Here is a 15000-nt window from a genome sequence, read left to right on the forward strand (position 1 = left end):
ACAGAATTGTTCTGCTCAGTGGGGCTGAGATGCTATGAGTAGAAAGCGCAGGGATGGAGTGCTTTGTTTTTCCATTGCTGTTTTTGGGGTATTGCTGGGATAGCGGCTTCCGGTAGCTGCACACATGAGGTTCAAAACACTGATGCTGGCCTACAAAGCCAAAAATGGACCAGCTCCCTCTTACCTCAAAGCCCTCATCACTCCTCGCACTGCACCCCGCACCCTCCGATCTACCAGCACTGCTCGACTGGTTCCACCATCTCTCAGGGTAAGAGGCAAGTATACTACAAGACTCTTCTCTGTTCTGGCACCAAGGTGGTGGAATGAACTTCCCCTAGAGGTCCGGAAAGCTGAGTCACTGGCTATTTTCAAGCGGCGGTTGAAGACCTACAGTACTTATTCAGGAAACACGTCAACTAGCACTTCTTTCCCTATCTTTTGCATTTGAAAAAAAAAAAAAAAAAAAAAACACCTTTGACACTTTTTCATTGTAACTTTGAACAAATGTTTTAAACTCATGGTATCTTAAGTATGTAACTTAGAGAGCCAGCATTAATGTTTTCAATGTTAGAGATTTAAGCACTTATGTGCGTTACTCTGGATAAGGGCGTCTGCCAAATGCTGTAAATGTAAATGTAAATGGATAGCATGGCCCCAATTCCCAGGTCAGAAGCATTCACCTCCACAATAAACTGGCAGGCAGGGTCCAGCAGGGTCAGGATCAGAGCAGAGCTAAACAGTTCCAGACAAAGGTTCACAGGGTGGAGGTGAGCTGATGTAAGGGGGCGGAAATGACACTATAGGCCCGGATGCACTTCTGATAGAAATTGGCAAATTCCAGAAATTGCTGGAGTTGTTTGAGGGACTCGGGACGTGGCCTGTCCTTCACTGCCTTTATCCGATCGGGGTCCATCTGTGTGCTAACGGCCGATAGAATGAATCCCAGGAAGGAAGTTCTGTAGACATGGATCTCACAGTTCTTAGCCTTCATGTACTGTATAGATGGTTCTGGAGCAGGCGCTGGAACATGGTTGACATGTTACTTCAGGGAGCAGAAAAAGATTAATGTGTCGTTGAGGTAGACAAAGACATACTGGTTAACCATGTCCATGAGAACGTCATTGAGGAGTGGCATAATCAGGTACTCGTAGTGACCAGAGGTAGTGTTGAATGTCGCTTTCCCCTCATCTCCCTCGCTGATGCGGACAAGATGGTAGGCGTTCCTCAGGTCCAGCTTTGTGAAAATAGTGGCTCCCTAGAGAATTTCAAAGGCTGAGGACATGAGTGGCAGGGGTTAATGGTTCTTGACTGTAATGGTATTAAGCCACAAAACCACACATTCTGAAATATACGTCCAATTCACTCACAGACATGGTAGAGAGAAACATACTTATATGCTTAAGTATAGAAAACCACAATTTTATTTATTAATCATGAATGTGAAAATGTGAAAACACACACACATACAGAGAAAGAGAGGATGCACCTGTACAGGAAAACAGACACACATACACACCCCCCCCTTAAAAAACTACCCCACTTGAACTCTTATCTGTTTCCACCAACACATTTAGGTAATTATTATTGCAGAAAAGCAGTAACATGCATGCATACACACACACTCAATTTCTACACACATATTCAGAATCATGCACCAATTCAGGAATCACACAGATTTAAGTCTTTATCAGGACACCCAGTGACCATCATGGTTTACTGGGACTCATTTTTCCTGACATCCATCAACTAAAATACACATACACCAAATTTTTATTTTTAGTTATTTATCATAAATCACACACAGGGAGAGAGGAGGTGCATCTGTACAGAACATTACACACACACACACACACACACACACACACACACACACACACACACCTGCACTAAAACAGAAGCTTTAATAGATGTTTATCAGCAGAATCCTGTCTCTACACCACATACACTCTAACTGCACATTTCCTCTCACACACATTGAGCTTATTTTTATTTATTTGTCATAAAGAAATAAATCACACTGGATTTGGGGGAAAATATTGCTCTAATCACTGAGTTTACATTGAGGTGTGTATTTTGTATGGAGTGATTTGATCATTTTTATGCAGTGAATTTCAGCTAGAAGTTTAAATAGAATACAATAAGTGTGATGTAGAACAGTCCACATATCACTCACCTCTTTGTGTGAAGCTTCTTCTAGCCATGTGTCTGTGGTTGATCTCCTCATAGACTGCCTCAGGCTCAGACTTACGCATCGTCCTAGAGACAACTGGGAGTGGGGAATAATAATAATAATAATAATTACTCTATAATAAAATGTTAAAATGTATTTACAGTATGAATGATAATATGAGAACGAGATTTTAAATAATATAATAATAAAATGTGTGAAAGTGTGGTACCTCTCCTGAGCACTCTGTTCTGGTAAAACAGTACCAGCAGAAGCACTAAGGCCAGGAAGAGCAGCGTTCCCAACACATAGAGAACCAGTGGAGGGGAGGATGGAGGTCCAGGTGACACAGGGTTTAGATCGGTTCTTACTGAGGTCAAATGGTCAAAAACACAGGTCAAAAACACAGAAGAGGATCTTGATACAAAGCTGTGATCAGAAATATTTAGAGCTTAATAAACAGTAATAAATATTATATTAAACACATACACACCTGATTTGATGGTGGTGGTGGTGGGTGTAGCAGTGGACACAGTGGATATGTCTGTATTCACAGAAAGAAAAACTCTTTGTCTCACAATAAAAATAAACTGTTACTCAATAAGGTTTATGACATGCTGATCAGTGTTTACAGTTCAGGGTCTGAGATTTCAATCAAACATCTAAGATTCTAAATAAAAGTTATCAAGTAACTTAGTTACTTAGTAATCTTATCACTGAGACAGAAAGCTGAAAAGTTAGCACACCCCTCTGACCTGCACAGGTGACTCCAGCAGGAGAGCAGTCAGTGTGATTCTTCAGGGAATGATGACAGTCCCACAGGTGAATCTCATCCCCTCGACACTTCACTCTGTTCAGCCAGAAAGTCCCTTCACCAGAACCAAACCGATCATCAGCACTCAACGCCAACCCACAGCCCAGCTGTCTGCACACCACCTGAGCGTTCATGATGTTCCACTGATCATCACAAACGGAGCCCAGCTTAGAGTTATGATACACCTCCAACCTCCCAGAGCAGCTTCCCTTTCCTCCACTCAGCCTGAGAGACCAGTGTTCTACATCACACACATCACACACACTGAATGCTGCATTGTGGTTAGTCAAAAGATGGTGATTAAAGTTAATTTAACATAAAATCTTGAAAATTTTATCATTATTTATTATAAAAACGATGATCTTCTGGGTGAAAACAGTAACTGTGACTAAAGGGACAGATTTAATTGTCCTTACTTGAGCAGTATTTCTGAAGAGGAAATGACGAGCATGTCCCTTGAGAACGTAGAGACGTTCCATCTTCTACAGTAATAAAACACACAAAACAGACTTTTCTCTCATTCTTATTTTATATTAAATATTTACACAAATTCTACAGCATTGTATAAACTAGTATAGAGAGAGAGTCCTCTTACCTGTGCAGGTAATATGAACCACTTCATTATGATTATCACATTTGTTCTGTCCCCAGGGTGAAGATGGACACTGCAACAGATTAGAGTCATGTTTCCTACATTTCACATGATCCAGCCAGTTAGGAGCAGATTTTACTCGTGCTTCAGTGTTTGACAGACTGCCACGTCTTCCACAGTTCAGCTCTCGACACACCATATTTGCTGTTTCTAGCTCATCATCCATCTGATTGTGACACACATTACCCCAGGTTCCATTGTAGAACACTTCCAGATTCCCCTCACAGCCCTCCGTGAGTCGGATCTCTTTAAACTCTGGTGAGAGAAGGACGACTTACACTTCATTTGAAAACGTCCTGTTTTATCCACACAGTTAAATATGTGTAAAATTATCTTTATGTAAAAATATATATTTAAGATGGATTACATTTACAAACAAGTCCTTACTATCATGTTGAATTTCAGGAACTTTGGAACCTCAGTTTTGAAATAAAACATATACATATCTAACAGGTTTATTGTCAGTCATCACACTGTACCTGAGCAGACGACTCCTATGTCCTCATGGTGTCCACATTCACCCTCTTCACACAGCTGATATCTGCAGTTCCACAGGGACGTCTCGTTCCCCTCACACTCCACCTCATTCAGCCATATGGACCCAGTTCCAGGACCAAACCAGGCTGGTATGTGGTTACTGAGGGCCTCTCCACACTGCAGCTGTCTGCACACCACCTGAACATCCTCAATACCCCACGAGTCATCACACACTGTCCCCCACGAGCCGCTGTGGAAAACCTCCAGCCTTCCTGCACATTCTCCCCCAGAACCAACCAGCCTGATGGAGCTTGGATCTTTATTACACACACACACACACACACACACACACACACACACACACAAACAGAGATGTAGATTTGTAAAGAAAATGTTTGTTCTGTTGCCATGAACTGTAAAATAATTGCATTTTTAATTAATATGCTAAACAACTACTTTCCTACTGACAGAGATCTGTTTCTTAAACTACATTTTAAAGTGCTGGTTTTCTACAGACCTGCTCATTTGTGGGTGTTTACCTGAACAGGTGATGTAGAGCTGTTCCCCTGAGCTGCAGTTGACAGGTTCAGCTTGTGCACTGCTGCAGTTCCTCAGATGTTCTTCACTCCCAGAGCAGCTGAAACCTGTTACACACATGTGTTTGTGTTCAGTGGTGGATGGAGAGGAGCGGTAGTTCAGCACGGAGCCACAGCCCAGCTGTCTGCAGAGCACAGACGCCTCAGACAGACTCCACGAGTCCAGGAGAACTCTCCTCCAGTCCTGTCTGAAATAAATCTCCACCTCCCCCTGACACTCGCTCCCTCCAGACAACCGCACTCGCCCCTCATGAAGCGCCACAGAGGATCCTGAAGCAGAAGAAGGTCATTTAAATATTGTAATGAACTCTGACTTTATTCAGTAACCTGGTGTATGTGACGTTAATATCTCACCATTACAGATGACTCCAGCGTCATGTTTATGAGAGCATGCAGCTCGACTCCATGATGAGATGCCACATTGTGATAGGTGTGTCTCCTTCCCCTGACAATCAAACACATCAGCCCAGATGTGGTTACTCCCCTCCCCAAACCAGTCCACCTCCACCACAGCCACAGCACTCCCACAATCCAGCTGTGCACACAGAACATTTGCAGCTCTCATATCCCAGTTTACAGCACAAACTGTGCCCCACACACCGAGGTACCGGAGCTCCACTCGACCAGAACAGGAGTCCGGTCCGTTCACCAGCCGCGCCTCTGTGTGACCTGAACAAACAGCCAAGAGCTCAGTGAAAGAGGAACATTAACACAGGCACCTTAAAGTTTGATTGACAGCTATGTGGTTTCTATTTAAACAGAAGTTACATCATGATACTTTACCAGAACATATTAATCCCACATCATTGTCATGGGAACAGGTTGAGTGTCTGAGTGAAGATGATGATGGACAGAAGCTAATCTCAGATTCATTTCCTCTACACTGAAACTCCTCTGTCCACACCTGACCCTCCCCTCGACCAAAAGCAGCTGATCCCAGAACCTTCCCAGGAATCCCACAGTCCAGCTCTCGACACACAACCTCTGCATCCTGCTGGTCAAAGTCAGCATCACACACTGTGGACCAGGAACCTCCAAGAAACACCTCCACTCTCCCAGAGCACTGGTGAGGACCAGCACTGAGTCTCGGCATTCTGTGATCTTTGTTTTTTTGTGCAAATTTTGAACAAGGCATAATACTGTTATCCAGTGTAGTAATGCAATCATTAAAATGTAAATAAAATCTACATTATGTTACAATTAATGAATTTGTTCAATTATAATCATGATCATAATGTAAATCAAGCTTCGCATTAGTTCAGGCAGGCCTCGGAGTCAAGTGCATCAGCTGCTAATCAGCCGTTCCGGCGCGCCCAATGCGGTCTAAATTTAAATTACCCCTTTAAATGCCCTTCTCTTGAGCCGCTCTTGCACACCTCTGCTGCTGCATTTCTAATGCCACTCCCTCGAGAGTATTTGGTGGGTTTTTTAATAACCAGTGGTTCGCCAGCGCTTGGCCAAATGAATTGTCAACTCTTCCCCTAATGTCCTGTCCACCGCTTTGTTAGAATTATACCCTATCGCCGTGGCGTGCATCCTATGGGGTAACCAGTGGTCCAGGAAACAAATCCTCATCTATTGCGATAACGAAGCAACCATCCACATCATTAACAAAGGGCGCTCCCCAGTCCCCTTCATCAATAAGTTTCTAAGGTGCCTTACATGGACATGCATTACTAGTAGCTTCACGCTGCGCGCAGCTCACATACCTGGCCTCGATAATACTATAGCTGACTGTGCCCAGATGCTTCTCCTTTGAGCCTGCCTTGCCCAGCATTTGCCCTGACCATCCTCGACTAAGCTCTACTCTGCAGTCTTACCTTTCCGCAGCTTCACTGTACATGAGATCAAGTATAGCTAAATCCACATTAAAAAATGTACGACTCCGCTTGGACTCACTTCTCTAGTTTCAGTGCTTATTTTTCAGTCCCCGTCTTGCCATTTAACATTGCAATCATGAGCGCTTTTATCATGCATTGTTTCTTAGCAAAAAAAAAAATGCAACCATCCTCCATAAAAAGTCAAGTTTCAGGCATCCAAGATGCCTGGACCCATCCGTCTGCAGTCTGCTGGGGCATCCATCCATCCGCCGCTCCTTGATGGCATCAGAAAAGAAACACCAAAAGGCAAAGACAAACGACTCCCTCTCACTCTTCCACTAGTTAAAAAACTGGTCACTAAACTGAGGCAGGGGTGCTTTAGCCCCTACGTGGATTCACTCTTGGAAGCTGTCTTTCTCTGCACTTTCTATGGGTTCCTCAGGGTCAGCGAATTCACCTCAGGCACCAATAATTTTGATGCCTCCTACGACCTCACGGTATTCGATATCACCCTTGACGAACATTACTTTTCTATTTTTCTAAAACACTCAAACTCTGAAAGAGATTCTAAAGGCATTCCATTAATTATTGCTCGCACTAATACTGATTTTTGCCCTTTTTATTCCATGTCTTGGTATCTGGGTTTTCGCCCTCACGCACTCCGCGACGAACCGCTATTCATAACCGAGGAGAGAAAAGCCCTGACGAGATCCTGGTTCGCCGCCCGTCTACGCTACGCATGCCAATCCTGCGGCCTCTCTCGAGCTCTACACATCTCACTCCTTCCACATCGGAGCAGCTACAATGGCAGCCTCGGTCACTACGATCCCTACATTAAAACGTCTGGGCTGATGGTCTTCTGCAACATTCGAGCGTTACGTGCGTCCGGGAATCCAGGTCATGTTAGATGCACAAAAAGTCATGGACTCCATCTGATCACGATATGTCATCCTGATGTGCCTTCATGACCTTCTCTCTCTCCCTCTCTCTCTCCCTCTCTCTCTCTTTCTCTCTCTCCCTCTCTCTCTGCCATATTCTCCTTCTTTCTCCGTCCCTGCCTAGTTCTTTGCATTTCACCCTGTATGCCTGAATATCAACCTCTCATGCAACCGATTCTCTGGGTGCACGCTTCCCCATTAATTGCGCTGCACGGGCAAATTGCGCCCCCCCCTCTTTCCACGACCGTTCACCAGCCTCCTTCGCACATCACAATACGCGCTTTCGGCTCCCCAGGGTGACGCTCCCCTGACCTCCGACTAGCCGGAGGTATAGCGCCTACCGCATCAGTTATGTTGGGGGAACTCTTTGGCATATGGTTGGTTTTGGGGGTCTCTTCGATTCTCCAGCCGCCGCTCTCCCCGATCCGTCCATGCATGCGCACGGAAGGCGCGCGGGAAAATTTGCCCAGACCAGAACCATACCGCCAACACTAACTGTGTATGCATATCGCTTAATACACCTTCATTTGACAAAGTGGTCCTGACTGAACTAATTGTTAAGATATTTTTTTTATAAATACAGATGTTTACCTGAACAAGTGACTCCAGAATCCATATTATGAATACAGTAATGTCCCTCTTGTGAGCTACAATTGTTCAGAGTCAACTCAGATCCTCTACAGTACAAATCATATATCCAGATTTCTCCTGCTCCTTCTCCAAACGCAGCAAAATAATTAATCTCTACAGACTCCCCACAGTGCAGCTCTCTACACACCACTGCAGCATCTTTCATATCCCAGGCAGAACTACACACTGTTCCCCACTGTCCATTATGAAGAACTTCCACTCTCCCAGAACAGTGACTTCCACCATTCACCAACCTCACACTGTCTGAGAGAGAGAGAGAGAGAGAGAGAGAGAGAGAGAGAGAGAGAGAGAGAGAGAGAGAGAGAGAGCGGATGGGGAGAGAGAGAGAAAGAGAGAGAGAGAGAGAGAGAGAGAGAGAGAGAGAGAGAGAGAGAGAGAGAGATGGGTGTACAGAAGTGTATGGAGACATGGTAACAGCATAAACAACCCTAACCCTAGATTAGATTAGATTAACCTTTATTGTCATTATGCACGTACAAGTACAAGGCAATGAAATGCAGTTTGGGATCAGGAACTTTAAGCTGGAGGCAAGTTCAACTGGCAACTTGTTGATGTGGATGAGGGCATGCAGGCCTCTTCTCTCCCGTCTGAAGTCCAGGATGAGCTCCTTTGTTTTTCTGGTGCTAAGGAGCAAGTTGTTGTCAGAACACCATGCAGCCAGATGCTGTACCTCTTTCCTGTTGGCTGTCTCACGTTGTTGGTGATGAGGCCAAACACTATGGGGTCATCAGCAAACTTAATTATGGAATTAGATCCATGCAAAGGCCTGCAGTCGTGAGTAAAGCGGGAATAGAGAAATGGGCTCAGCACACAGCCCTGTGGTACACCTGTGTTAAGGGTGATGGTGGGAGAACGGATGTGGCCTGACCTGACATGTTGGGGTCTGTTGGTGAGAAAGTCCATAATCCAGTGACATAGAGAAGTGTTAATGCCAAGAGCCCCAACTTTGCTGATTAACTTGGAAGGGATGACAGTATTAAATGCTGAGCTAAAGTCCACAAAAAGCATTTATGCATATGTGTTGATATTGTCCAGATGTGTGAGCAAAGAGTGAGGGGACGAGGAGATTACTCCTATTGCACCGGTAATTTAAGTGTTTAGGCACTGGGACAATTGGAGGTTGATTTTAAGCACGTTGGCACAGTCACTAGGGCAAGGGTCAGGTTGAAGATGTCTATAAAAACTCCAGCAAGCTGTTCTGCACATGCTCTGAGTACATGCCCAAGAATGCCATCTGGTCCGGCAGCCAGTTGATCTTGCCCAGTGAAGCATAGATGTCGGAGCATGTGAGTGTGAGGAGCTGGAGGGTTTCAGAGGGTCTAGTTTTAGTGGCAGTCTCTTTGTGGTTACTGTTGAAGCAAGCATAAAATTTAATTTAGCTCGTTGAACAATGAGACGTCTTTTGATGCCCCCTCCTCAGGTTTGCTCTGGATGTGGTGTAGGCCTGTGCATAACCTGATCTGAAGGCAGTGTTATTGGCCTGCAGCAGGAACCGTACATCCTTGTTCATCTATGGCTTCTGATAGAGCCACGTGGTGATCTGTTTCTGGGTTGTTACACTTTCAATGGTGGTGATGATATAATCCAACACAGAGGACGTGTAACTATCAATGTCCATGTTAGAGCCACAAGTATCCTGAGAGGCAAACATATTCCAGTCAGTATGTTAAAAAATTCTTGAAGTACAGATTGTGCCCCTGCTGGCCATACTTTGATGGTCTTTGTAAGTTCTCACATACCACCCCGTTGCTGCACTCCCTCCACTGGCTTCCGGTAGCTGCATGCATCAGATTCAAAACATGAAACTCTTATCTCAAACCTTCTTATCTCAAAGCCCTCATCACTCCTCACACTGCACCTCACACACTCAGAGCTACCAGTATTGCTCGACTGGTCCCACCATCTCTCAGGGTATGAGGTACAGTAAGTACTCAACAAGACTCTTTTCTGTTCTGGCAACCAAGTGGTGGAATGAAAGTCCCCTATGGGTTCGGACAGCTTCGTAACTGGCTATTTTCTTCATGAAATACATGAACTAGCACTTTCTACCCTGTTTATTGTATGTTTGTACTGCCAAATGCTGTAAATGTAACTAAATATAATGTATTTTAAGATGCTTTTAAAAAAATATTTTGATTTGAATAAAAAAAAATCATTGGTTTAATATTCACATTGTGTTAATTGTTTCGTCCTGCAAAGAAAACATGGCCAGAGTTTGAAGGATAAATTGACCAGTAATAATCCGAGCTCTCTGTTGGTTCAGTTAAATCAAATTAAAGTGTAAATTTTATAGGCAGAAGTTGGTATACAAGAGAAGTTTAACAACCTTTATTAATAATCTATTACTATAAGCAGGAATAACCCATGAACTTATAGTGTAACTAAAAACAAATAAAGAACTAAATAAAAAACAATTAAAATCAGTTAAAAGGGACCTTTTATTATTATTATTATTATTATTATTATTATTATTATTATTATTATTATTATTATTATTATTATAAAATGTTCCTCTAAAGCTGATTTTAAACCAGACTATAAAAACCAGAGACACTTTTAAACCAGAGACACTATTCATCAAATTGAACTTTACACAAGATGCTGATGGTGCAGTCTGTTAAATGTTTATTTTAGAAGTTAAACATAGAATTTTTTTGAAGATATTTTTAGGAAATTATTTAAATCTTACAATTAAAACCTGTTTACCTGAGCAGGTGACTCCAACATCTCCAATATGATCACAGACACTTTTTCCCCACCCAAGTGACCCACAGTCCTTCAGTGTCGACTCTGATCCTCTGCAGTCCACATCTTGTAGCCAGACCTTTCCTGATCCTTGTCCAAATTGAGCAAAATACCGCACATTTACAGCCTCCCCACAGCGCAGCTCTCTACACACCACTGCTGCTTCTCTCATATCAAAGGCATTATGACACACTGTTCCCCACTGATCATCATGAAGAACCTCCACTCTCCCAGCACAGCGACTTCCACCATTCACCAACCTCACACTGTCTGAGAGAGTATAAATAAAAAACCTCTCTCTCTCTCTCTCTCTCTCTCTCTCACACACATACACATACACACACACACTTACTTTTTTTACTCACAATAAATCATGTCTAAACATTGATCTGGAGCTGATTTTATAAGTGAGGCCTCAGAACAAACCCTGAGGATGATGTGTGTACTCTCATGTACAGCTTTTTATATTCTATAAAGATAAAACACTTTCACTGTTTATAAAGTTACAATCACTCCAGGAAACTTTCTTCATGTCATGATTAAAACTGGTCCCTACTGTTAAAGTGAGAAGTGTGTGATGTTTTCCTGTGAATAATCAGTGTGAACTTACCAGCTGCTGTGAGTGTGAGTGTGGATGAAAGAAGAATTAAAGTCAGACAGATTTCCATCTCCCTCCTCGCTGTACACGATGTGTTCACCTCCACTCGCCCAGAGAGACTGAGAGAAGTGTATCCCCTCATTCAGCCCCCTACAGAGAGACAGACAGAGGGAGAGAGACGGCCGCCAATCACACTCACTGTTACCTTATTAGAAAGACGAGAGGAAATCATCACACAGCCTCAATAACAAATCAGATGAGGCATCTTTCACTTTCTCCATATATATCAAAATAACGTCAGAGCTGATGAACAGAGCTCCACCTCCTGTCTCTGAGGTGTGTGACTGATGAACAGAGCTCCGCCTCCTGTCTCTGTGGTGTGTGACTGATGAACAGAGCTCCACCTCCTGTCTCTGAGGTGTGTGACTGATGAACAGAGCTCCACCTCCTGTCTCTGTGGTGTGTGACTGATGAACAGAGCTCCACCTCCTGTCTCTGAGGTGTGTGACTGATGAACAGAGCTCCACCTCCTGTCTCTGAGGTGTGTGACTGATGAACAGAGCTCCACCTCCTGTCTCTGAGGTGTGTGACTGATGAACAGAGCTCCACCTCCTGTCTCTGTGGTGTGTGACTGATGAACAGAGCTCCACCTCCTGTCTCTGTGGTGTGTGACTGATGAACAGAGCTCCACCTCCTGTCTCTGATGAGAGTCGACCACATCACACACTGATGTCAGAGAGAGGAAACACTCGGCTGTCGTACAGCATTAATGCCTGACAGCTGCACAGAGCAGATACACACACTGATAAACACACTGTAACTACATCAGTTACACATCCCTTCTACACACACACACACACACACACCTCTGTTTAGTGAAATGTGTTTGTTCTCTTAACTGACCTGCTGAGGGCGCTGTTAGGAAACTGCTGGATTATTAGGGTTCAAGCGTGAAGCGCTGGAAACCTATTGTTTTTGTTAGGATTTTTATTATTAGGGTTCAAGCGCGAAGCGCTGGAAACCTATTGTTTTTGTTAGGATTTTTATTATTAGGGTTCAAGCGCGAAACGCTGGAAACCTATTGTTTTTGTTACGATTTTTATTATTATTATTATTAGGGTTCAAGCGTGAAGCGCTGGAACCCTATTGTTTTTGTTAGGATTTTTATTATTAGGGTTCAAGCGCGAAGCACTGGAAACCTATTGTTTTTGTTAGGATTTTTATTATTATTATTATTATTATTAGGGTTCAAGCGCGAAGCGCTGGAAACCTATTGTTTTTGTTAGGATTATTATTATTATTATTATTATTATTATTATTATTATTTTTATTATTCTGCCCTAGAAACGATTGTGCAGCCCAAACCATAAGGCCTAGAGAGCTCAAACTTGGTCAGATGGTAGTACTGGTTACAGTTACTCAGGGCCAAGGTCTCAGCAGAATCGGACAATTTGGGGCGCTTCTGCACCCCTCAACGCGTTTGTCCCCATAACCCCTAAACCCTATGTCCAAATCTCAAGTGCTTTATATCACTGGAATCCTTCCCTCATGACTTAAAAAACATATATCTCCAATTTCATCTCTGCCATTAAATTTTTTCGCTATAGTGCATTTTGTCCGAAACCTACTTTTGCTAACTAGTCCTAGGTTTTTCGCCTGATCGAGACCAATCCAGTGCAGTAATATTCTCTCGAGTGTCAATGTCAATAATTTTCAAAAAAAAGTCAAAATTTTGATTCAGGGTCCTTAAGGGGCCCCAAAACGTTCGGACTGTGAGGAGACAGTTTTACTAAAATGTCAATAACTCAAGAACTAAATGAGCTATCAACACCAAACCTGGGAGCCATGTGAAAGAGGTCAAACTGAGGTCACAGTTCAAAAACCGCGGCGATTGGCCTTTTGGTGGTGCTATAACGGAAAAATCACTAAAAACAGCCATTTTTAAAAAAAACAGTCCAAAAACCCAATTTTGTGCTGACTCGTAAGGCAAAGATTCTGATTCTGATTGGATTCTGAGAACTCGGAGTGGGTGGGGCCTAACCCGGAAGTAGGCAGGGCTTGTCTTGAAATGGGCGGGGCTTTAACCGGTAATAATTAATTTGTAATATTTATAACACTAGCTTACTACCTTTATGTTTTTATGAAATACAGCAAAAACTTGTCAGACACTCAGTGTCTGGTTACTGGTTAGAGACAGTAGAAGGTTTAAAAAAGAAAAAAAATCTCTGACAGGCAGAGACGCAATGCGAGTCGACTGAGGGAGAGACAGAGAGCTGTTCTGTGTGTGACTGTGAGTGAGCAGAGCGAGACACAGCAACACAATACATACAGATGTATTGTGTTGCTGTGTCTCGCTCTGCTCACAATGATGATTTTCATACAATCTGAGCACAGATGTTGACTCGTATTACTCGTATGATACTCGTACTCGGCAGAAGTGCTTTATCCGTACCGTATACTCGTTTCAGCCAAGTATCCAGCTCATCTCTAATGGATATGACTATTTATTTTAGGGAAAACTGGACGGGTGAGTACTTCACATGACATATATTGTGGCACCCTCTGTAGCATGACATATGTAGCATGACATGACATATATTGTCATGTCAATCCAAAGGCCTTAAGCGCTTGAACCCGGGAAATGCTGCTTGCAGCTTTAATTATTAGGGGTCAAGCCGCGAAGGGGCGTAGACACCTATTGTTATCGTTAGTTTTCTTATTAGTTATTAGTTTCTTATTAGTTTCTTATTTCTTATTGTTTTTGTTAGGATTTTTATTATTATTATTGTTATTATTATTATTATTATTATTATTATTATTATTATTATTATTATTCCACCCTAGAAACGATCGTGCAGCCCAAACCGTAAGGCCTAGAGAGCTCAAACTTGGTCAGATGGTAGTACTGGTCACAGTTACTCAGGGCCAAGGTCTCAGCGGAATCGGACAATCTGGGGCACTTCAGCGCCCCTCAACGCGTTTGTCCCCTAACCCCTAAACCGTATGTCCAAATCTCAAGTGCTTTATATCATTGGAATCCTTGGCTCATGACTTAAAAAACGTATATCTCTGATATTTTGTCCCAAACCTACTTTTGCAAACTAGTCCTAGGTTTTTCGCCTGGTCGAGACCAATCCAGTGCAGTAATATTCTCTGGAGTCTCAATGTCAATAATCTTTGAAAAAAAGTCGAAATTTTGATTCAGGGTCCTTAAGGGGCCCCAAAACGTTCGGACTGTGAGGAGCCAGTTTTACTAAAATGTCAATAACTCAAGAACTAAATGAGCTATCAACACCAAACCTGGGACACATGTGAAAGAGGTCAAACTGAGGTCACAGTTCAAAAACCGCAGCGATTGTTTGTTCTTGTTCTCTCTCTCTCTCTCTTTGCTCCACTATCTATCTTTTCAGATCCCTAGCATTGGACATCTCCTGTCAATCTTCATTATCCTGTGTGACATCACAGTCCGAACACAGTTCTAGAATCAGAGATTCTTCTGATTCTAGAAGCCTGGTTGTCATAGCAACATGGTAAACAACCCC

General features: G+C 43.1%; 2 protein-coding genes across 2 annotated transcripts in view; both read right to left on the reverse strand.

The window, feature by feature from the left end:
• The window catches only part of LOC132858776 (scavenger receptor cysteine-rich type 1 protein M130-like), a 103787-nt gene extending 92068 nt beyond the window's left edge, over positions 1-11719 (reverse strand). The window contains exons 1-2 of the mRNA XM_060889234.1: positions 11471-11719; positions 10822-11130 (exon numbers count right to left, since the gene is read on the reverse strand). Coding sequence (XP_060745217.1) covers positions 10822-11130; positions 11471-11600 — 439 coding nt within the window. The 5' untranslated portion in view covers positions 11601-11719. The remainder of the gene's footprint in view (positions 1-10821; positions 11131-11470) is intronic.
• On the reverse strand, positions 1241-5803 carry LOC132858798 (antigen WC1.1-like). Its single transcript, XM_060889263.1, has 11 exons — positions 5490-5803; positions 5061-5375; positions 4628-4976; positions 4113-4420; positions 3577-3888; positions 3398-3463; positions 2923-3222; positions 2661-2711; positions 2400-2537; positions 2174-2266; positions 1241-1272 (listed from the first exon to the last, which is right to left on the reverse strand). The coding sequence occupies exons 1-11, from the start codon at positions 5797-5799 to the stop codon at positions 1256-1258; spliced, it is 2259 nt and encodes a 752-aa protein (XP_060745246.1). The 5' UTR covers positions 5800-5803; the 3' UTR covers positions 1241-1255.
• Positions 11720-15000: the final 3281 nt, after the last annotated feature.

This window comes from Tachysurus vachellii, chromosome 16 (assembly GCF_030014155.1).
Source record: "Tachysurus vachellii isolate PV-2020 chromosome 16, HZAU_Pvac_v1, whole genome shotgun sequence".
Classification (NCBI taxonomy): domain Eukaryota; kingdom Metazoa; phylum Chordata; class Actinopteri; order Siluriformes; family Bagridae; genus Tachysurus; species Tachysurus vachellii.

What these genes read in the sequence shown, in the direction of transcription:
- LOC132858798 (XM_060889263.1), bottom strand. Translation starts at nt 5,799, where the DNA reads ATGCCGAGACTCAGTGCTGGTCCTCACCAGTGCTCTGGGAGAGTGGAG. An exon ending in CGCTGGAGTCATCTGTAATG is followed by an intron (nt 4,977 to 5,060) that starts GTGAGATATTAA and finishes CTTCTGCTTCAG; the next exon opens with GATCCTCTGTGGCGCTTCAT. An exon ending in CATAGGAGTCGTCTGCTCAG is followed by an intron (nt 3,889 to 4,112) that starts GTACAGTGTGAT and finishes TTCTCTCACCAG; the next exon opens with AGTTTAAAGAGATCCGACTC.